Here is a 23,462-nt window from a genome sequence, read left to right on the forward strand (position 1 = left end):
ATGCCGAGCCATTTTGAAAGCACCTCAGCCGGCAAAATACCCCTCCTGACGAAGAGTCAGCTTAAACTCTTCAGAAACTTTGAAGGCTTCGACAGCCAATGATTTGCCTTCCTCCAATGCTTTCACCCTCTCAACTTCGACCATCTTGGAGATATGGGAAACCTCACCCTCCAACTTAGATTTTTCTTTCTAATATTTTGCCTCCCTAGCACCAGCGATAGACAGTTCTTTCTTCATGCTCTCCACCTCCTCCCGAAGGGCATCCAGGTCTGATTCAGCTTTCGCCCTTGCTAAAGCAGCTGCTTCGGCCCTCTCTAGAGCAGCATGCTCGCTATGGGTGACACTCGCGATTCCACCTAGAAGAGTTGCCAAGACCAAAGAAACATGCAGACAACCAACCGAAGTTATAGGAAAAGTTAGTCAAAAAAAAAGAAGAAGATGACTGAAGAAGTATACCTTCATCGTGGCAATATTGAGTTCAAAAATCTCGTCCGTCAGAGACAAGGCGTCATATTGATGGAAGTCTGCCAGAGTTAGAAGCTTGGCCACCATCCGACCTGCGACGTTCGGATTATTGGCTGAGTCACTAACTAGTATGTCCCAGCCTGGTTGATGGATAGAAAAATCTTCAGCAACCATCCTTCGAGGGGGTTGAGTCACTGGCGAAGGAATGTTGATATAATCTGATTGCCTAACCGACGTATTCGTAGGTCCCATCACACGAACCGAGCTAGTTACAACGGTCGGTCCTTGAAGGACGTTAGTAGCAGCGGAAGTCTTGCCAGTATTCCCTTTCTTTAATCTCTTAGGGTTAGGCTTCCTCCTAGGGATCCCATGCTTCTTACCCCTTATGGCACCAGTATTGAACATATTGACGTAATCTCCCATATCGGCCATGTCTATAGAAAGATAGAAGACAAGTCAGTAAGGGAACATCAAACTGAAAAGTTTTCTAAGTAAAGACCGCTGACCGAACTACACATTTTTTCAGCATAACAGAGACATAAGCATAGCTACTATCCCCATCACTAGAATTAAGTGGGACGGAGGGATTTGGTGGCAGGAAAGAAAGGAATTGGTCCAGAAGAACCTTTTCACTATCTAGCTTTAGATCCATAGGGTTATTAAAGAATGCAAGGAAATGAATACCGAAGTTGGTACAGAAGGGAAGGTTTTCCCCAGGGTTAATTGGAGCCTTAACCCAAAAGTAACTTTTCTTACATTCTTTTATATAAGACTGATACTTCTGAGCTTCGATCAGACTGCGGAATTGGAAATAATACAAATCGGCCTTCCGATAGTGATGACTCAATTTTAGAATATGTTGAATTACAAGGGAATGGAAGGGTACCTTATGCTTGGCACAATGATTAACAATAGTGTTTAGAAATAACCATGCGTTTGGTGTGAAGATAGCAGGACAAAGGCCAAAGCGGCGAAAAAAATTGGTAAGGGCAGACGAATATGGAATCCGACCCCATGTTTTAAGGAATGGAGGGAGACGACAAACTCTCCCTCTTTCGGGTGAAAAGGATTCTCTTCAAAAAGCATACGTCGGCACGGCCAGAGAATACCAAAATCTCTCTTGATATTTTGAACCCCACGGTCATCCAGCCCAGAGCCAGAAAGGCAATCCGACTCTTCATCAACCTCGTCCCCCTCTGCTTGGAAGTTTGGGGGCACTTCGGTCAGATCAACCACTTCAACAAAGATTGATCAAAGCACTTCGGTATTGTCCAAAGGGGAATAAATTATATTCACCTTAGAACTTTGGTTAGAAACCGTCCTTTCCCCGACCGAGGTAGAGTCTGAAAACCCTCCTCGAGAGGAACTTGTAGTGGATGAACTGGATGACATAACTCCAAAAGAAGAAGGGAAGGACAAACTGACTTGAATATCGAATAAGGAGGGAAGGACGGACTAACCTGAAAACACGATGGACGGGCGAACAAGGTAAGAGTTCGGTCGGCCATTTGACCAATTGTAAGCAAAAAAGGGAGATGTAAAAAGTCATATCCTCAAAACCTACTTATACTAAGGGTATTTGGTCAGGATTAACGGCCCAGAACGAAGTGACCTTCCATATTCCTCAAATCTAGACCGTGAATACGAACTGATGGAGTTATTACTTATCAAGTTAGCCATACAGTCACCTCAATAAGAGTGTGGGGGTATATGATATTACTAAAATATCCCTACCAATAAAAGTTGGACACATGGCACATATGTGATAGCTAGGCCAAGACCAGTCAACAACCGAAGGGGCTACTTCGGTATAACCAAGAGAGGTGGAGCTATAGTATTGGAGGCACTACTTCGGTCGTTCAGCGAGTAAGATGTCTAGACTGCGTGGTAGGAAGGTTGTGACCGACCTTCCTAGTACACTCCTCCCTGCCAATGTGGTTTGTCCCATATTACCTAGGTAATAAGGTTCGACCATACCTTATTAAGGTCAGATCTACCAAGGAAGAGTCCGAACAGGACACAAACTCCCAAGCAGAGTCCTACTCCCCTTTGGAGAGGGATACATAGGGAATTTTCCCTCCGAAAAACCCTATAGCAAACCAATGAGAGAGAGTCCGACTCCTACTACAACTCAAATTACTCAGGCGCATATAAAAAGGGGACCTCCACTCTCAGGTAAGTATTCTAACTCCTGCACTCTAAATTACTTACTAAGCAAGAGGCACTGCTTAAAGCAACGAGCCATCCTCCCAAGTTTAATATTGTACTAACTAGAGCGTCGGAGAGGTCCCCCGAGCACACCCTCAGGGCCCTACCGTAGCTTACGTTTACTCCCTGTGTAGGAAGGAAGGAAGCGCGCACTCACCAGGAAGGAAGAAATTCAATTATTCCAGCTCGATCTAACTTGACTGATTTTCCAGATAGGAGGGACCTATTCCGGACATCATCAATGGGTATTATATATGTAGAAATGTTAAACGAAATGTATTATAAACAATATAGCTAAATGAAAATATAACTATATATACTTATATATTATATAATATATAGCTAAATTTTTATTATTTTATTATTTATTAAAAACCCACGGTTCAACATCTATAATAACGGTTGAACCTCGAGACCCTTGACCCTTCAGTTTTGACGGTTCGATGCGCAGATCGAGTTTAAAAATTATGCTGCATAGGCCCTGAATTTGTTGTTCCAACTTTCAAGTACGTAAATGTCAAGCCGAAATCTGCAAAGAAAGCCCATTTTCATTTACTTGGACCAGCCCAAGATTTCTTATTGGGCTGACAATTTCACAAGTCGATCCATCAAAATCAGTCAAGCGTCTTATTGAGGCTTTGCTGTTGAAAACTTGAAATTGCGTTGCCGTCGAAGAAATTCAGGATCTAATTCCCACCTACTCCCTGCATCATCAATCTAACAGAACACCTCGGAAAAACCAACGCACAGCAAGAGCCTCTATCTTCAACGACCATGAACTCCACACTCGGCGCCTCCGTCTCCGCCTCCTCGCCGTCTCTCTTACGTTTGAAGACCCCCTCACTGAACCCACTCTCTGTTACCCGTTTTGTTAACTCCAAACCTAGAAGTAATAGCTCTGTTTCCGCTTTGCTTACAAGCAGAGCTTCATCAGATGGTGCCGACAAGAAACACCCCATTATTCAGAATCTTAAATCTCTCACCAAGACCGCAATCCTCATCGGTGCTGCAGCAACGATGGCGGGGAAATTTTCTGTCTTGCCGGCTCGAGCAGAGTCTCCTGGTACACTCACTGAGGAGCAAATTCCTGTGGTCGATGAGGAAAGGGATGAAAAAGTTGAAATCCGGGAAGGGGATGTGGTAGAGTCATCGCCCTTGTCAGAGTTTCTTGAAGGTAACACTGAGGCCCTTGAAGCTCTGAAATCGCTTCTCCAGCAGAAGATTGAGAACCACGAGGATGAGGAGGCTCTCAAGATCTTGAAACGCTTAGCCTCAGCCCAACCGGCTGTTTTCGAATGGAAATTCTTGATGGCGAGATTGTTGAACGAGATCGGTCAAACTGGGGATGCACGCAAAGTGTTCGAGGAAATTCTCGCGGCCAATCCGCTGTCCTTTGAGGCCTTATTCGAGAACGCGTTGTTGATGGACCGTTGTGGAGAAGGTGAGGCAGTGATGAGTAGGTTGCAGGGGGCTTTGGACATCGCCAAGGAGGACAACAAGGAGAAAGAGGCGAGGGATGTGAGGTTGATAATGGCACAGATGCAGTTCTTGCAGAAGAATGTGGATGGTGCCTTGAAAAGTTATCAAGAGTTGGCTAAAGAGGATCCCACTGATTTCAGGCCCTACTTTTGTCAGGGAATGATATACAGCTTGCTTGATAGGAACGTGGAGGCAAGAGAGCAGTTTGCAAAGTACCGTGAGCTTTCGCCCAGAAACTTTGAGGTGGAGGGCTATTTGAGGACACCATTGTCGAAAATGAAAGTGTTTGGGACGAATGAGGAGAATTGAGTTTTGGGGTTTTGGAGTTCTGAGTAATAATTATTGGAGACATGGAGTGTTCTTCAAACAGTGGACGATGCATGAGACTTCGGGTAACGGCTCTTTATATTTTCATCTATACTTGTGCCATTTTTGTACTGTTATGGTGTTGAATCATTGTTCAGGTAGAGGATAGCTAGAGAAATAAAGGGATAAAACTAAGTTTCATAAAATGTAGTAGGAAACTGTGGTAAAATAAAATGCAGTGCTTTGGTGATCCGAGGAGTTGATCTCAACTGAAGTTAAGTTGTTGAATAATCTATTTGTATTCAAATATATTTAGAAAGAGTTGATTAGTAATCTGGTCTCCTAAAATTATGCCGGTATGCTTATTATTTCCGGGTCGTTGTCATTCTTGCATCTTTGGTTTCATTGCTTTGTTGACTGTTAATTAGAATAGATATCATTGGAAAATTAAAAGATTGATTACTGGGTCATTTGCTTGAGAAAATTTTCAAAAACTCGAAGATTTGCATACTTTTCTACTGCTAATTTGTTGAGCAGGTGCTTTTAATTAGGTTTCAAAATATGTTTCCCGCTGCTGTGAATATCGGATAAAGATTTATTTTCATTTGGGATCCATAAAGGATAAGAGTGGAAAGATCTTCTAAGACCCCCAATTGCAAATTAGGATAGACAAGTTCATCACTTTAAAGGTTGAATTGGATTGTACATGTTTTTTCTACTTAGCTTTAGCCCATCTCTCTCCCTCTGTATTCTGGAGACCAAGGCTTATTAACTCAACAGTCAACCCTATTTTTAGTGTAGATGGGGCCAGTCAGTGTTCAGCAGCACATTTACCATTTCCCATTTCACTGAATTCTCAACGGATTATCAAAGCATGATAACTAATCTGTCATGAAAATCCTTTTTTTCCCCTGATAAGCTAATTTATTAAGGACCTTAGCCCTTAGGCAGTATACCCATAGGATACATATGCAAGGAAATTTGGAACCGTAGTTTCGTTTATCCTCAAACACCTTTATTGTGTCGACAAGATCATCATTAGCGGATATAGCTCAAAAGTTTCAAAATCAGTCATAGGTTAGAATCCCTTTATGGGGAGCATCTCATTTGATGCAACTCACAGCAGATCAAATTTTCTGGACATCTGTTCAATTGGATGATGCATTACAACTATGAATACAAAACGATGTATCGTTCTGATCCGGGACAGATGCAGAGAGAAGAGAAGGGCAGCTAGGATAATATGTGCTTGTCTATTTTCTTAGGTTTGTGAGCTACTTATGTTCCCTGCCTTCCTCTTCTTATGTTTGTGAGCTACTTAATTCTTTTTCTGTTTGCTGTTCGCCGCCTTCTTTTTGGTTTTATGTTTGTTAACCTCGGCTTTTAGTCTCATCAGCATCAGCCTCTGAAGCCGTCCTTGTTCTCTTTCCAGAATTGCTAGGTTCTTCAGTCTTGCTGTTAAGTTTCTCGTCACCCTGTCCACCAGATGCATCACTGGTTTCCGATGCCTCATCCCTTGCTTTCCCATCTTTCTGCCATAGACTATCACATGGGTTTCTACTTGTGTCACCAGTCTCCAAAGCCTTCATGTACTACTATTCTAATTTCTATATACCTTCTTGTTAGGTGAAAAACTTCCTAAATGAGTCATAAGGGGTATAACAAAATCAAAAGTACAAGTTCAAGTGCGTGCTAGTACGCTCGACTGCTCTCCTGGACACTAGAAAAGTGAGAATTTGGGAGTTTAGGGTTTAGACTTGCGAAAGCCCTTGCTAAGTATCGAACAGATACAAAAATCCGCTTTATGTGTCCTCTACTCTTTGCTTTTCAGAAGGCAACAAACTAACAAGCAAAAAAATAACAATGCTAGGATCTCAGTAATAACCATAGAAGTATCCCAACAATGTGTGGCATGCATTCATTGGGTATGACATCATAGCAAGAGACCCATTGAAAATCACACCCAATTAATGCGTGTCACACTTTGTTGGGATGGTTATTATTGGGATCTTTATTATTTTTGGGCAAACAAGAAGCAAAATTCAGCGTTCTAGAAGAAAATAAAATTCAGACGGTTACTCTTGCCACAAAAATCAAGTGAAACTTTTTTGCCAACAGCAACATGATGATTTCCAAAATATGTTTCAAAGTACAGCAAGCAGGGGAGGGGTAATAAATAATAATATCACATAGAGATGAAACATCACTATATGAAATACCAAACATATAAAAGTAGCACCTCAGTTCATGGAAAGTTCCCAGCTAGACTCGACTTTTAACGATGTTGCTATCAGTTTGAGTGTAGAACTTCCTGCAGATGCAATGTAGAAAGTTTTTCAACTACTCAGGCAAGGAGATAATTCAGGTGGAATACCAGAGTATCTTGAACCATGAGCACGAATACTAGGCATTAACCCTTCTTTGCTTATCACAGATTAACTGAGTTCTCATTTGCTTATCAACTTCAGAAATTTATCTGTACACTAAAAAATGGACGCTTGACGTAATTCTTAATCTAAGAAAACTCTAAGATCCCAAACTCATCCATGCCAAGTTTCCCACTTCTTTCATTTACTGAAGATTCAATTCTTGATACGCAGTTCTTTGAGCATGCTCTCTCTGTCGAAGTTCAGGTCAACAAAGATCGCGTCTGGATGTGAATATTTTGATCTGTTAACTGTCAGACCCACAATCACTAGAGGATTGCCAATCTTTCGTGCTTCTGTAAAAATGTTAACATCTATTTCTACATGACCCGTTAGTTTCTCACGAAGGGCGTCATAGAATTCCCAAGGTAGTTGCGAAGTTATCTCCCTCGTACACAGTAAATCAGACAGTGAATCAATATGTTTCCCAGTGTTCAGGTAAATTAAACACATCATAACAAATAACCTCGACACTAACAGTGGGTAGCAGTTCTCAAAGTTCAATCTGGACCACTCAAAACATTTTCTAGTATGCTGCTTGTCATAAAGAAGTTGCTGAACAATACCAACCACAAAATTAAGAATGCTTTCAGAAGATGATTCCCAACCAACCTCTGATTCGAAGTCGCAGTTAGGGCATGCACCCCACCCCTCATAGATCATCCATTCAACAAAAGAAGATCTAGTTGTGACAAATTCACCCTTCAAGTAGAATACCAGAATCAAAAGGCGCTCTACAAGATACAAGAAACATTCTGGTCTAATGCTGTCATCTTTATTCTCCCTATAAATAACATCATCTTCTTTCAGGTCTTCACAAAATTTTCTCAAATAAAATCCACTAATGTATGCATCTTTCAGGGCTTCATAAAATTTGATCACGTAGGAAGCAGAAACCTTGTCGGAAGCAGCTGTGATGAAATTCTCAAAACATGCAAGCCCAAGTGGATTATTTTTAAGCCTCTTGGCAATCTTTTGATATAGTTGATCAGACTCTTCCCAAGACCAGAAGACGCTTTTGGTGCACTGCCATGGGTTCTTAAATGGTCTGTGAGATCCAAATATCAACGTCATCAACTTTCCAAATTGCACAGTTGTGAGGTTATGGTTTGGCTCGATGATCTCATAGATGGCATATCTGAATAAATCCCGAGACTTTCTCTCTCTCAGAGTGATCATATTCCAAGTCGATGATGTTCTCCACTCCAGTGGATACAAGTTCCTGAAGAAATTCTCTGCAGATACTTCTTGGAATCTCTTCAGATTCTGAATGATGATTTCATTCCTGCATTCCAGCAGGTTGGACTCCATGAGACACGCTGATACCTGAGATATATGAACTAGAATTTTGCATTGGTAATACATGGATGTATCATTCTTCACTGAAAAATCATGATAGGCATTAAGAGAATCCAACACTTGAATACCAACAGAAAGTACTTCTGAATATAAGTATTTATTAACACCCTGATTAAAACAGCTGTAATCAACGCTGACCATGTTATATTTCTTTCGGAGGCGTCGCCGACTAATTTTTCTAACCCAGTCTACCTCAGAGTAAAGCAAAACATAGTGAGTATCACCATCTGATGACTGCCTCCTTACCCCAAAGTAGTCCAAACAGAATTCACCGTAACCATTATCATCTCTGGAGTTCCCAGAGTATTCAAATTTAGGAAGATACTCCAACACTTGGAAAATGTGATTCTTCCATAAATTCCAAAAGTTAACTAGTTCTTCAAAAGAAAACAGGAAATGCATATCCCTGTGCTTTCCACTGTTCCTTTTCTGAAAAACTGAATTGTCTTTCCAATCACCCTTGTAGGAACGTGAATTCAGATTAGCATCTAAGATTTTACAGGCACATAATACCTCACCTTTTGTACTTCTTTGTTTCTCAGTCACTTAAAAGCCGTTTCAGCTCAGGAAGGGTATACAGTTCATCTGATAAAATGTTTGCTTCAGTACAAATAAACTCATAGAAGTGACTGGAAACATTATTAGCAATTCTTTTAGCTTTCATTAAAAGTTCTCTCTTTTCTGTAAATGGCTTCAAGGGCCACCCTTGGTCAGTGATTTCCCAAAGAGATTTTCCGAACACAAAGCAGAGAATTAGCATGGATGCATCTTTAAGATGGCCACCCCCCTCTAAAATATCAGCTGCCATAAGAAGATCTCCTTTCAGCTCTGCAACATTTGCAGCTTCCAAATGATTTCCCCATTCCATTTCCAGGTGCAAAAGCTCATCAAGGCAGCCTACTTTCTTCAGGAAGGTTCGCATTGCATTGTCAGAATAAAAAGCTTTGACAAATTTCATCATTGTTCCGGAATCTTTCAACTTATAATGATAAAGTGCTCCACCCTCAAGAAGCTTCTGTGCACTTGCATCAAATTTTCCTCTGCCTTCAGAAGTACCAACCTTTGAAACTTCAAGTAGTCTCCAGGATTGAATATATTGAAACCCCAAATTAAATAATTTTCCATCATAACAAGCGGACAAACACTCACAAAAGAATTTGCCTCTAGCGTATACTTCAGCCGCACGATTATAACAACCTGCTAGAGAAAAACATTCTCCAGCTTCTTTCAGCTTTTCCTCACACTTTTCCAAGTAAATTTCACCTGCATAAAACACAATTTTTTAACAAATGTGCAGTAAACAGATAAACTAGTGTATTAGTGTAAGAGATTCAAAGTCTTATGAGACATAGTGTGAGAGTGAGCGCAAACGTCTAAGAATCAATTTCATAAAAATTTAAATTACAAGGCAATATGAAGAGAAATAAAAAAAAATAAAAATTAATTATGTATAAAAATCCACATTTGCAGATATTACAGTGCTTATTATGTTTATTTATTGAAGTGTTTTTTGAGTGTTCATATACCGTCCTTGGTATTCTCTTCTACAGGTCCTGGAAGTTTATAATAACTAACAAATGATTACATGACCATGATAATCTAACTTTTTCCTTTCTGTAGAAAGTAGAAAAGTTTGGTCAGAAAGTTTGTCAGAGATATTTTAGCTACTTCACCAATGGCCAATATAGTTGTAAGCTGTAACACAGCTCTAGAAATATTAATGCAACCAATGGCAGAAACATTATGCAACCAATGGCACAGCATTATTCGACTAGAATACTCACATTAACCATTCAAGCGTTCATAAAGAAAAAACCACTCAAATGAAAAATTCAATAAATACAATAAAGAAAAATCAGGGAAGTCCCAATGCATTTTAAGGGATTTGATGCTGCAATTGGTATTAGATGTTAGTGCTGCAATATAAGGAATCTAAGCCACACAGCAGTATTTCGTTTTTCTATATGAAAGAAATAGTCCATTTTGAACAGTTTTCTCATTTATTTAATTTCTGAGAAACATCCCTTTAGGGGCCCATCCTTTGCTGCCAGACGACTAAAGTTAGTTAGTGATACGGTACTACGAAGAGGATTCGCAATCTCGTATCTAAGATAGAAGAGAAATTACGAACAACTGGGTTGACAAGAAAAGTAACTTGATTTTGTCGAAGAAATCCTCCGGATACAGAACTCACCACCGAATGATTCGACACAAAGTCAAGGATCTAGTGACGAATGGATTCGATACAGAAACACCACGAGTGCACGCTCACTATCTAGCCTAATCGTTGATACAGAAGCACCACAACGATAAAACTAGGGTTTTGGAAGTTTTTCACAACCAAGGAAGAGAAAGCCTCTCAATTTTATTAAGCACCAGAATTCTAAATCCCATACAAACTAGGGCCTTTAAATAGTTGCGAAATAAATCCCCACACATTAGGTTTAGGAAAACCTATTAAAAAAAACAACAAAAATACCAAAATTCGTGCTAGTTAAAAAAAAGGAAACAAACTCGAAATAAAATAGGACGCAATATGACAAAGTCAATCGTAGGCTGATTTGGCTCGAGCTAAAACACAGTTCTCACATGAGCTGCTACTGACGCAAATCTGTTATGGATCCGACGTCCGCGTCATTTAGCAAGAAGATCTGCTTCAAGAAGGAATATTTCCAGTAAGTATTGGTTTGTATGTATCATCTATGGAAAGAAAAGCTCCCTCACGTGTGGGCTGGACAAAGGGGCTCTCACACATTTAAATTGCAGAGGCTAAGGTTTGAACCCAAGACATCCCACTCCAATACCATGTTAAGATTAGTTACTTCGCCATTCAACCCAATAAGTCAACTTGGGTTAGGGCATTTCACATCTTTTATATATATATTCTAACAGTTATCTTTAACCTAATGATAATGACGAGCAGAATGCTCTAAAAAACCTTATATTATCAATTTCTTTAGTCCTTTTTTTGAGACTATAGACCGTGGCTACAAGTTGTTTTCAGTAATGGATGTATTGGAAACCCCTGTCAAACAGTTTCCTTTGGTGTAGGCAGATGGACATTACAACTAATATATATATGTCTTAACCTCCAAAGAGAGAGAGTGAGAAGAAAGAAAGAAAGAAAACTGTTTCACAGTAATTCCCAGAACAACTATCCTTCCAAAACTTGTAAATTTTACAAATAATTTAAGCTATCGGGCCTAGAATTTTGGTGCCCAAAATTAGATGAAAGTCGAAATTTATAACATAGGAAATCAAAAACCAAAAAATTTTAACGTCATATATTCCTTTAAACAATCATCAGTTAGATTTTAACTTGTGAAATAATTTCATAAAATAGTTAGAAAAATTAAAACCTTATTCTTTGTGCGACATAACCAAAAAACAAAAGGAAAAGAGAGCAGCTTAAAAAAAGTTCCCAACATTGAAACAAAGTATATCCATACCTGCTCTTTCATACTCCCCTAGCTCAAAAAAGCATTTGGCAACAGAATCTGCCCGACCTATGTCTTCAAATATTTCAGCAGCTTCCCTGAGTCTTTCATTTGCCTCGAGAGGATTTAAACCACGCATACGGTTGGCATTGGCTTTAAGGCTTTCAGCCTTAGACCTTCTCTCCCAAATGGTATCTCCAGCTTTTCCAAAGCACATTGTTGCCATCTCATAGTTATGCTCAAAAAATAATTGCAAAGAAACAACATTTATCAAGTAAATGACGCGATACTCTTCAAAACCCTACAGAAACACGAAAAGGCAAGCCAACAACAAGGACAGTAGCTACAGAAGCAACATCAATAACATTGCTTTAAATGTCAAAAGTAAATGCAGATGATTGAAGTCAATTTCCCGATATATTTTTTCATATATCATCAGCTTCCCACTACAACAAGTTCATCGCATTAGAATGATTGGCGTTTGTGTTTTTAGTCAAATAAAAAAAAACAATGAATGACTTACCCGAATAGGGTATTACAACTAGCATAATGATTATGAAGATGACAATTAGTGCTGATGGGCATTTAAATGAAAATTTTTCTAACCTTGATTCTTGTTGACTTCCACTCCACTGGCCTGCTTCGAGCTTGCATTGCTTGTGCAAGTGAATCATCTAGCTGTCTAACTTGAATGAGACACTTTTTCTTCCAATAGTCAAACATAGGGTTGAAGTGCTCCTCTCCACTCTCCCAAATCCATAAACGCTGTCTTGTACAGGTTATGGCTACGTATAACTGCTTCAGTTCTGAGCACAAGGCATTGTGTTTACCCTCAGCGAAGCTAGGGAAGGAATGAGATGAAGAAGTGTCAAGCAAATTTTACTCTCTCATGTACCCGTATATTACTCTCCATTGATTTTTCAGAGGGGAGTACCCAAAAAATTTGTACAACAATACATCCTACAAAAGGAGAGCACAAGGTATGAATGGTTAAAAGAGCTATAGAGCTTTCAACATACCTAAAGCAAACTTGAATGCTAGAAAATGAGTTCCCATATGGATATGCAGTGGAAGCCCCACCCAAAATGACACGAAAAAAAAGTCATACTGCTAGATATGCACATTCGTTCCTGTGCAACACAAACACTCTGACTTTCGATAAGAGCTCAAGAAATATTGTCTATCTGAAACTCCCTGACTGGTTGAGAGGCTAACCATTCCAAGCACTAATATTAGAGTATACCAGAAAAGTTCTACAAAAAGGACCCTATCATCCAATATGATAAATTAAAGAAGTTTTTTTGAATGTTAAATACATTGATATGAATAAAAACTGTGTAGTTAGACTTTCTTATCACCTGAAACTCAAGGCCCTTGCACTCCAATATAGTCAGAACTAGAGCTCGCTTGCCAACGAGGCTATATATTTCCTTCCTAGCAGCATCATCTCTGTTAGAGATGTGTAGAGATGTGTATAGATGTGTATATTTTTAGTTTTGAAGGGTAGTTTGGTCTTCTCATGAGTTATTGTATATATACTCTTGTATTCTTCTTTGGAACATAATGAATATACGATTTCATCTTTACATGGTATCGAGCTAAAGTTTTTTTTCTCCTGAAATTTTTTTTCGTGCGGTGCGGCACTGTTCTTCTCCGACGAGCTCTCCGCCGTGTGCCACTGCCCTCTCCTTCTCAGGCAACCTCACTGTTGTGCGCCATTGCTCTCATCTCCTCGGCCCAGCTCTTTGCCCTAGTTCAGCTGCTCCCAGTTCTCTCAGCCCAGCTCACTGCTGTGCACCACTGTCCTTTCCTTTCTCCGGCGAGCTTCCTGCAGTGCGTTACTGCTCCCGTCCGGTGCTCTCTGCCAGCTCAGTTCTCTCGGGCCCAGCTCTCTGTCCATTCCGGTGCTCTCTGCCCAGTTCCAGTGGTCTCTGCCAGCTCTGTTCTCCCGGCCCAGCTCTTTGTCTCTGCCACGCGCATCTTCAGCCAGCAACTCCTATTGTGTTGCCACCACCAACACTCATTTATTTTTTTTGGTGCACCACAGTCGCTCTTTGACTCCTTCGGTGGTATTAGTTCTACTTTGGGTGCCATTTGAGACTATGTCTACCTTGGGCAGTGATTTTCCTCCTTTGCCAGGGACTGGTTCCTCCACCACTCGGTCTTTGTCGACTTCGGCTGGTTCTACGACACTTTCATCCTCATCGACGGTTGTTGGTTTGACCACGTTTGACCTTCCTTTGGATTTCCTTCCTACTTTGACTGATTTTCGGCTCACTTCAGCTAGTGACTGGCCTTGGAGTGCCACGGTTCGTAAAGCCTTGTTTGGCCGTGGGCTCTTATCTTATCTCACGGATGGCCCACCCATTAATTGTTCTGATGATGTTTTAGCTGCTTGGAGTCTTCGGACTAATAGAGTCTCCAGTTATCTCATCGAGTCCCTCGACCCGGCTCTTCGACCTGATCTGGTTACTCGATCTGCCCATGTGGTTTGGACGTCTCTTACTGCTCGTTTTGTTGAGCGTAGTGGGGCTCGTCAGTATTCTCTTCTTACTCAGGCTGCTGCTGCTGCTTCTCAGGATAATAGGTCTATCCAGCAGTTCTATCAGCACATGCGTGGTTTTTGGCGTGAGTTGGAGGTCTTCCTCCCTGCTGGCAGTCATATTGCTACTCATGTGGCTTTTTGGGATATGCGTCATATGTATGAGTTTCTGATGGCTCTCCGCCCTGAGTTTGGTTCTCTGGTTGGTCAGCTTATACATCACGACCCCTCTTCTAGTCTTGAGACTGCCATTGCTGAGTTAGTTGCCGAGGAGACTCGTCTGCACCTACAAGGTGGTGTTAGGGCACCTCCCGCACCCTCTAGTTTCCTTGGTGTTCTTGCTGCGGCACCCTCTGGTATTTCCACAGCTCCTTCACCTTCATCTGGTCGTCATACTTGCACTCATTGCCTGCGGCCAGGTCACACTGTGGATGACTGTTGGAAGCTTCACCCTGAGCGTCGTGTTGGACCTCGTGGTCGTGGCCGCCGTCTGCGGTTGTTACTCCTGCACCTCCTTCTCCTGCTTCTGCTATGTTTCCTATTGATATTCAGCAGTTTCAGCAGTTCCAGCAGTATCAGCAGCGTCTTGAGCAGATGACTGCTCCCACCAACACTGGTAGCACTCCTGCACCCTCTGCTTTCTCAGCCACTGGTATGTCTAGTACTTGGATTTTTGACTCGGGGGCTTCTCATCATATGACCTCTGATGCCTCACTGTTGACTGATTGTAGTCCCGCACCTCCTATTCCCTCTATTTACACTGCTGATGGTTCTCTATTGAGAGTCTCTCAGGCTGGCTCTATTACTACCACCTCAGAGCCCTCAGGCCATCTTTCTCTACCCTCTGTTCTTCATGCTCCTCAGTTGAGCATGAATCTTATTTCCTTTGGTGGTATATGTGATTTTGGCTATGATGTTTTATTGACACTCTTCTTGTCGTGTGCAGGATCCGTCTACCAGCCGGGTGATTCGCAGTGGTCGTAGAGTGGGTGGTCTTTATCATCTCCAGTCTCTCCACCTTCTCTCCTCGCGTCCCAGTTTTTGCGGTCTTGGCTCCCCTACTCCTGATATATGGCATAGACGATTAGGTCAAATTTCTGAGTCGCGACTGAAGAGTCTCTCCCTGTCTGGAGCTCTCGGTCGTAGTTTATTTTCTGCTTTGAGTCCTTGTCTTGGTTGTAAGCTTGCTAAAGCTACATCACTCCCCTTTTCCCCAAGTGTATCCCAAACTTCTAGTGTTTTTGATCTATTACATTCAGACATTTGGGGCCCTGCACCTTTCCCTTCTATTTGTGGTTATCGTTATTATGTTTCCTTTATTGATGACTTTACTCGCTATACTTGGATCTATCTCTTACAGCATCTCTCTGAGATTCTCGATGTGTATGACAGTTTTACCACTATGATTTTCACTCAGTTTGGTTGTCGCATCAAGACCCTGCGTTCTGATTGTGCTCTTGAGTACTTGTCTTCTCGTATGCGCGCGTTGCTCTCATCTCACGGCACCATTTTTCAGTACTCATGTCCCCACACACATGAGCAGAATGGTGTTGCTGAGAGGAAGCATCGACACATTCTAGAGACTACTCGGGCGCTTCTCCTCTCGGCTTCTGTGCCTTGTTCTTACTGGGCTGAGGTTGTTCTCACTTCAGTAAATCTAATCAACATTACTCCCTCTTCAGTTCTGCCTGGTCGTATCTCTCCTCATGAGCGGCTATTCAGCTCCCCACCTGACTACTCTCGTCTTCGCACATTTGACTGCACTTGTTTTGTCCTATTACCTCATCCTTAGCGTTCCAAGTTGTCCCTTGTTTCTACCAAATGTGTTCTCCTCGGTATCAGTGCTGAACATAAGGGTTATCGTTGCTATGAACCCTTGACTCGGCGCGTCCGTATCTCTCTTCATGTCTCATTTCTTGAGGATGTTCCTTATTTTTCCTTGACATCTCAGGATCTTACCTTTCTCACGCTTCCGCTCTCACCTACTCCTGACATTTCTCTTCCCCCTCTTTTTGTTTCATCTACATCCATTCTAGATATTCCCATTTCTTCCCCTCTCTCGGCTTCTGCTCCTACTGAGCCTGATCCTCCATCTTCCTCCTCCTCTTCTACACCTGATCACATTCCCACTGCACCTGATCCTTCATCTCCTCCTCTTTCACCTGGTATTACTCCTTATCCTCTTCACTACACCCGTGATCTTGACTATGTCCCTTCTGCTAGTCCTGATTCTACCTCATCCTCCTCGACCACCTGTACATCTTCTGCTAGTATGGATCCTCCTGCTCCTCGCAATCCTCAGCCCGAGCGTCGCCCTGTGGAGAGGTATGGTTATAGTTTTGTTTCTACTTATGCTCCACAGTTTACTGCTTTTCTTACTGCTCTTCATTCGGAGTCTGAGCCTACGTCATACAGTGAGGCCTCTCAGTTAGTTCAGTGGCAGCAGGCTATGACAGAGGAGTTTGAGGCTTTTAGGGAGACTCGGACTTGGGATGTGGTTCCTCTTCCTGCTGGTGTTAGGCCTATTGGCTGCAAATGGATTTATCGGGTTAAACGTCGCCCTGATGGGTCTATTGAGCGCTATAAGGCTCATCTTGTTGCTAGAGGTTTTTCTCAGGTGCATGGTATTGATTATGATGAGACTTTTGCTCCCGTTGCTCAGATGACTACAGTTCGCACTTTATTGGCAGTTGCTGCCGTAAGTCAGTGGCCTCTTCTTCAGATGGATGTGAATAATGCCTTTCTCAATGGTGATCTTTTAGCGATTGTCTACATGCAGCCCCCTCCCGGACTTCGGACTCCTCCTCAGCATGTTTGTCGCCTTCGCCGGGCTATCTATGGCCTCAAACAAGCCCCTCGGGCTTGGTTTGAGCGGTTTCGTCAGGTGGTGACTCAGGCTGGATTTATTGAGAGCTCTCAGGATCACTCTCTTTGTTCGGTCATCCCCTTAGGGGCGGGCGATTCTGTTGTTGTATGTGGATGATATGATCATTACAGGTGATGATACTGCTGCCATTCAGTATCTTCAACGACATCTTCAGTCTCAGTTCAGAATGAAAGATCTTGGATCTCTCCGGTATTTTCTTGGCATTGAGATTACTCGTTCTGATCATGGCATTTTGCTGTCCCAGTAGAAGTATCTCTCTGACATTCTTCGTAGGGCTGCTCTCTCAGATACTCACCGTGTTGACACTCCTCTCAAGCTTAATGTGAAGCTCAGACCAACTGATGGTCAGCCTCTTCCTGATCCGACTCTATCGACAGATTGTTGGTCATTGTTGGTCAGCTTGTGTACCTATGCATCACTCGTCCGGATATTGCTCATGCTGTGAGTATTGTGAGTCAGTTTATGTCTGCTCCCAGCTCAGTTCACTATGGTGCTCTTCTTCGGATTCTCAGGTATCTCAGTGGGACTATGACTCTGTCCCTGTTCTTATCATCATCTTCGTCCCTCACTCTTCAGGCCTACTCAAATGTTGATTGGGCAGGTGATCCTACTTCTCGTCGCTCTATTACAGGCTACTGTGTGTTTCTTGGTGACTCTCTTATATCTTGGCGCAGCAAGAAACAGAATGTAGTCTCTCTTTCGAGCACTGAGGCAGAATATCGTGCTATGGCCACTACAACTAAGGAGATTGTTCATCTTTGTCGTCTCCTTAGTCACTTGGGTGTTCATATTTCTGGACCAACACCGATGCATTGTGACAATAGGAGTGCTATTCATATTGCCTGCAATCCTGTTTTTCACGAGAGGACGAAACACATTGAGATTGATTTCACTTTGTTCGTGAGCAGTTTCTATCGGATGTTCTCTCCCTACCTTTCACTTATTCTGCTGCACAGTTGACGGATTTCTTCACGAAGTCTCACACTGTTTCTCGTCATCAGCTTCTCATTGGCAAACTCTCGGTGTTTGACCCACCTTGAGTTTGAGGGGGGGTGTTAGAGATGTGTAGAGATGTGTATAGATGTGTATATGTGTATATTTTTAGTCTTGAAGGGTAGTTTGGTCTTCTCATGAGTTATTGTATATATACTCTTGTATTCTCCTTTGGAACATAATGAATATACGATTTCATCTTTACAATCTCTTACCAGTATTACCTGCTCTGCTCCAAAGCCAGCCACACGCCCAATGGTTCCACTACTTCCAAAAATACTCATGACTGTGTTTTCATTATTCCCAACTTTAAGCAAAACTGGAGGTTCCCCATGATGCTTTGAGATAACTTTAAAACACCAGCATGAGTGCGGAAGTTCTGGCTCAGATTGAAAATGTCTGAGAGTTGCCCCTTCTCTTTTCTTTCATCCTGTATGTCGCTTCTTGATTTCAGTAAAAAATTATTGTAGAATAAGGATCGTATATCTTGAAACCTGAACTCAACGCCCTTTGCAATTGTCTGTGCAGTATCACCAGAAAATATAAAACCCTCTTCAACATTTCTACAAATATATTTGAATAGAGCAATTTGACTCATGGTAAGATCCTGCACCTCATCAATGTACACAAAATTCACTTCATCACCCTCGTACCTTTCTTCCCGAAGTCTACGACGAAGATCAATTACCAGATCAGCCAAGTCAAATTCATCATTTTTTGTCTTCATTTTTCATAATTGAGGAAGATATCATAGACTTTCTCACTCCTTTGTGTGCTTGATCTGGACACACGGCGTGCTGAAAACTGAATATAATCCTCTCGATTGAGTTTACCATCACATGCCTCCATGGCTCCGGCGCCACCTTTAATGTGAGATATAACATAATAGGTTTTAAGCTATGAATTCCACCTTTATAAAGTTTCCTTGCTTCATGAAATCTCAGGAAGTATGATTCACCAAGCGTTCCATCAAGCATCATCAAGAACTTATGAAATGTTATAAAAAGGGGGTAAGCCTTGGATGGAACATCAACAAAGGAATCTGGGATATCCTTGAATTGTGATGTTTAATCAAAATCATCCATGTCAACAGAACTGCTATCTGTCGAAGAATTTCCCCCATACAAAGAGCTGCACGAATAGCAAATCTCAACATAATTTAATTTTACTAAGACAGATATGAGTGATGATTAAATTTTATCATATATCTAATAAATGCAACTCACAACATAGATTTAGGAAGGCAGCTAACGCACATTTCTGATAGGGAATAATTACTTATTACCAATGGAACAACGGGTTTTAAAAAGCTAAAACATACTTCTTCTTTTGTATAAGCAGCTAAAGCATTCTTTTGAGAGTTTATAACACAACATATGAAAATTATTATGAGAAGCTTCCAGCATAAATGATTCTTCAGGAATTTTTTTTATCCCAAGTTCATATGATGCTCAAAAATTTGATTTGATTCCATCTAAGAACACCTTTAAATAACATTGCAAAAATCAGTTTGATTGAAACTCATTTTTTCTCCATGTAGTTTTAGTTTCTGATAGTTACCACCATATTTATTTGACAATCAACAAACCTTTTCAAGTGAGAAACATGTTGCTTGACTGCATGACAGAGTTTAGGACTGACAGTCACAAAAATTTGCCGCAAGCTGTCCCTTTTTGTCTCTTCAACATCCTCACCAACCTCAATTTTCTGTTTACCATGCAGAAGTGAATCGCTTTGGACACCATGTAATATTCCCAGCACCGTGAGGTGCAGCCGTTCTCTTTCAAATAACTTCATGGTCAAAACCATAGTTTTTCTAGTACCTGAACGACCGAGTACGAAGGTGCTTATTGGGAAAAGAATTATCTGCAATTCTTCATCATTCACTTCAAATGGTAGATCTAATTCTTTACCATCACGGTCAGAGAGCAAATAGTTAACTACTCTAGAAGACAAGGAATAGAACTTCATCAGCAACACACTCTCATTGACCTTTGAATTCTCAACATAACTTCTAGCTCCAGAAGCAGCTCTAGCTAAATCATCCTCAGTATCATTGTCAGTATGATTCTTGAACTGGACAATATTAGAGGATGTTAACCACATCTTCGGAATTTCTAAATCCCTACGCAGAATCAAAATAATAAAAATCAAAAGCAGTTTTAGGGCTTATTTTGAACGATAGCAAATAAGAAAAAAGGACTGAATCAGATTTTTCATTTGTCCTACAAAATTCAGCAGCTGAAGTCCAATAATTAGCAATGGTTACACAAATCCAATAACAAACATACCCCTCAACACTTTTCTGTTTGCAGCGGTTGATAAAATCATCAGCATATTTGGCAAAAATACCATCAAGCCGTTTTTCAAGTTTTGGGATGTCCTCCAGAGGTAATACATCCCAGATCTTTAGTACTTGGACAAACCTCAATTCTTTTATTATGTCAATCGTGCAAACAACATAGAGACCTTCAACCTTGAACTTCTTCAAAATCTGTGAAGAGTTTCCACATAGAGAGTCTACCTTTCTCTTCTTGGGTCGCCACCCACTAGCAAGTTTCACTAGAAGGTACAAAACCAACTCCTTCGTCCGGATTGATGCAAGTCTTTTAAATGATTTGAAGAAGTTATCACTGAAAAGAACCTGACAAAATACAGCGCAGAACAGGAAAAAATGTAAAACTCAGTTAGCCCAGTCCATTAACATTAGTTAAAACTAAAAAACCACCAAGTAGAAACAAATAACTCGGAGTAAAGTTTGAAACTGTTATGTATACACCTTCCATCTCGCATTTTTGAAAAGCATGTTGTCCCCGTCAAGCAAGTCATCTAACTGATCGAACTCTTTCTTAATCTCTAACATGGCTTTTCCCAAATCCTTGTCGTCATCGGCATTAAAGAAACATTGACGGTTCTTGGCATCACGAATTAAAGCCTCCCAAACAAATTCACTACTAGAAAGAGTTTTTTCATTCCCCAATATCCAGAGACAATGCCTGGAAGGCATTAAACAAGTAATTGTTATTCATTGTTTTGTAAGCCAGTCTATGCATTTAAATTCCATATGTATACTTATGCATATGTCAAGGCAAACTTAGATGACACAAAATGATACCTGGCCCTTGTAAGAGCAACGTTAGTTTTCTGAGATTGGATATGAACTCAAACGATGCACCACTAGTAGATCTTACTGTGGATAGTATTATAATATCTTCCTCCCCACCCTGAAAACCATCAATTGATTTCACCTTTACTGCAAAACCATCACTGTTCTCATACTTACGTGCAAGCTTCTCCTGAATTGCAACTACTTGAGCAGTATAGGGTGAAATGACACCCACACTGAGATTCTGTTTTGACCCAATCCATGCTGCATTACAAGAAAGATTACAAATAATATTAACAGGATTAAAAAAAGAGAAGTACTAATGCTTCACAAAAACAATATCTTTTGCAGATATGATTGAAGTAACTGCTTATATAGAGAGCACTAAGTAGTTATATCATGCAAATAGGAAAGATTTAAAAAGAAGGGGGAAAAAAGATGAAAATAACATGACTCAAAATATAAGAGAGAAATACTATCAAAATAAATAGAATAGCTTTAATTTTTTATTTTCTTCTGGTCCTTTACTTTCTTCCATATCAGAAAACAGTGTATTATGAAACTAAACCATAAACCCTAAATAAAAATGAAACTAGAACTTAAGAAGCACGTTACCAGTAGGTAAAAGCGCATAAAAAGTCATGCAATCCATAGAGAAAGGAGGAAAAAAAGGTAATTAGTAGCAAGGCTAAAAATAGAAGGATAATGAAGACAAATATTAACACAATCTTGCATGCTCGGATCTATGAACATGATAGTATCTTCCACGATTCAGAAAATGTATCACTTCCACATTGTACAACTATAAGCTACTGCAACTGAAGGTTAAAAATTGAATCCTTCTAAGACAGTACAACACATTAACTAATTACCATTACGTAATATCAAAACAAGGGCCAACCATACGTACCTCTGTGCAATTTCTGCAGTAGTTTCAACACAACAGCTACCTCAATCAAGTTTTTGCGGCTACATCCAATATCATCAAATTCTTCTCTTCTGGACAGTATGTTGATGAATGAGTAGGGACCAAACAGTTTCCCAGCAAGATACTGCTTTTCATAGTTTTTCATTTTGACAATTGGGGCATCTAAGATCTGATTGTGATAAAAATTTGCATTTGGAAAGGATCTTATCGATGGATGCATTCTGTACTGCATATTGAGCATGTGTTTCGAGTGACCCAGTGAACTCAACCTCTCAAATAAACTCTTCCCAAAACCAGCTTTGTCAGAAGCCTAAATTAAACAAACCACAGTTGTAGATGAGAAAAGTAAAAAATAAAAAATATTCAACTTGCAATGAGAAAGTGAAAGAGAGAGAGAGATACAGGATCAGAATGATAACAAACAACCATACACAAGAAAGGACTGAAAAGTAACAATATAAAAATAATTAAAACGATCACATAGCATCAATTTACCTTGCTCTCAACCATCGCACGCAAATGGCACGCATCACCAATAAGAACAGCATGCCTTATACCAGGCAATTGTAATGGTATGGTTGATTCACACTCCTTCAACTGTGCTGCCTCATTAACGACTTAAAATATTTAGTGGTTTCATTGGAACCGAATGCAGCTTATATGAACTAGAAGCAGTGCAAAAAATTAAAGAGGCTGTCTGAAAATAGAAGTCCTTTATTGCTTCATGATTCATACCTCTTGGAAGGTTTAGCTCGGAAAGGGAATTCCAAAGGACTCTTAAAACTGATAGGCATTCACTTCTTCTTGTGTGCAACATGTATCTTGTACCCACAAGTGATCGAGGAAAATCTTCACCCACTGTATCAGAAAAAAGCTCCTCCAATTCATCAGAAGACACATTGTCTTTTTCCAACAAGGTTTCAAACGAGTTGAGCAAACTAATAAGGTATACCATTTTCTCAAAATTATGTTCCAGGATGTAACTTTTGGGTATGTGAGTACAAAAGATGTAAACACAGTTTCTAAGTGGTGACACAGTAGCGTGAAATCGTTCACTTACATACTTAAGGAATGATTCGATCCCCTGGGTTTCCTTTCCATGCACTTTTTCTCTCATTTTTATCAACTCATTTTCAACGAAAATGCGGTATTGAGAAACACAATTCTCGAGAAAATCAATCATAGAGGAAAAACCATGCAAGCTGTCGGACACGATAGTCCAAATATATCTCTTCAAGTTCTGCACCTACTTTTATCTGCTCCTTGTTCCCAAACAAGAGAATATCTCCCAATGAACAAAAAGAAACATTTGTTTCACATTCCTCT

At 40.6% G+C, this 23,462-nt stretch overlaps 3 protein-coding genes across 3 annotated transcripts; 1 reads left to right on the plus strand and 2 right to left on the minus strand.

The window, feature by feature from the left end:
• Positions 1–3,322: 3,322 nt before the first annotated feature.
• LOC119995448 (protein SLOW GREEN 1, chloroplastic) lies at positions 3,323–4,806 on the plus strand. Its single transcript, XM_038841958.1, has one exon. It carries the CDS (start codon positions 3,448–3,450, stop codon positions 4,459–4,461), a length of 1,014 nt encoding a protein of 337 aa, XP_038697886.1. The 5' UTR covers positions 3,323–3,447; the 3' UTR covers positions 4,462–4,806.
• Positions 4,807–8,744: 3,938 nt separating this feature from the next.
• Positions 8,745–11,927, minus strand: LOC119990481. The gene is made up of 2 exons (XM_038836422.1): positions 11,693–11,927; positions 8,745–9,506 (listed from the first exon to the last, which is right to left on the minus strand). Exons 1-2 carry the CDS (start codon positions 11,904–11,906, stop codon positions 8,782–8,784), a joined length of 939 nt encoding a protein of 312 aa, XP_038692350.1. The 5' UTR covers positions 11,907–11,927; the 3' UTR covers positions 8,745–8,781.
• A 7,059-nt stretch (positions 11,928–18,986) lies between these two features.
• Positions 18,987–20,215, minus strand: LOC119995693. The gene is made up of 2 exons (XM_038842197.1): positions 19,691–20,215; positions 18,987–19,233 (listed from the first exon to the last, which is right to left on the minus strand). Exons 1-2 carry the CDS (start codon positions 20,206–20,208, stop codon positions 19,170–19,172), a joined length of 582 nt encoding a protein of 193 aa, XP_038698125.1. The 5' UTR covers positions 20,209–20,215; the 3' UTR covers positions 18,987–19,169.
• Between the last annotated feature and the right edge of the window lie 3,247 nt (positions 20,216–23,462).

Source organism: Tripterygium wilfordii, chromosome 3, assembly GCF_013401445.1.
Source record: "Tripterygium wilfordii isolate XIE 37 chromosome 3, ASM1340144v1, whole genome shotgun sequence".
Classification (NCBI taxonomy): Eukaryota; Viridiplantae; Streptophyta; class Magnoliopsida; order Celastrales; family Celastraceae; genus Tripterygium; species Tripterygium wilfordii.

Coding starts and splice junctions, on each gene's coding strand:
- LOC119995448 (XM_038841958.1), top strand. CDS start 3,448: ATGAACTCCACACTCGGCGCCTCCGTCTCCGCCTCCTCGCCGTCTCTC.
- LOC119995693 (XM_038842197.1), bottom strand. CDS start 20,208: ATGTGGTTAACATCCTCTAATATTGTCCAGTTCAAGAATCATACTGAC. Junction 19,234..19,690: donor CATGTTTCTCACTTGAAAAG/GTTTGTTGATTG, acceptor CTATTCGTGCAG/CTCTTTGTATGGGGGAAATT.
- LOC119990481 (XM_038836422.1), bottom strand. CDS start 11,906: ATGGCAACAATGTGCTTTGGAAAAGCTGGAGATACCATTTGGGAGAGA. Junction 9,507..11,692: donor AGGGGAGTATGAAAGAGCAG/GTATGGATATAC, acceptor TGTTTTATGCAG/GTGAAATTTACTTGGAAAAG.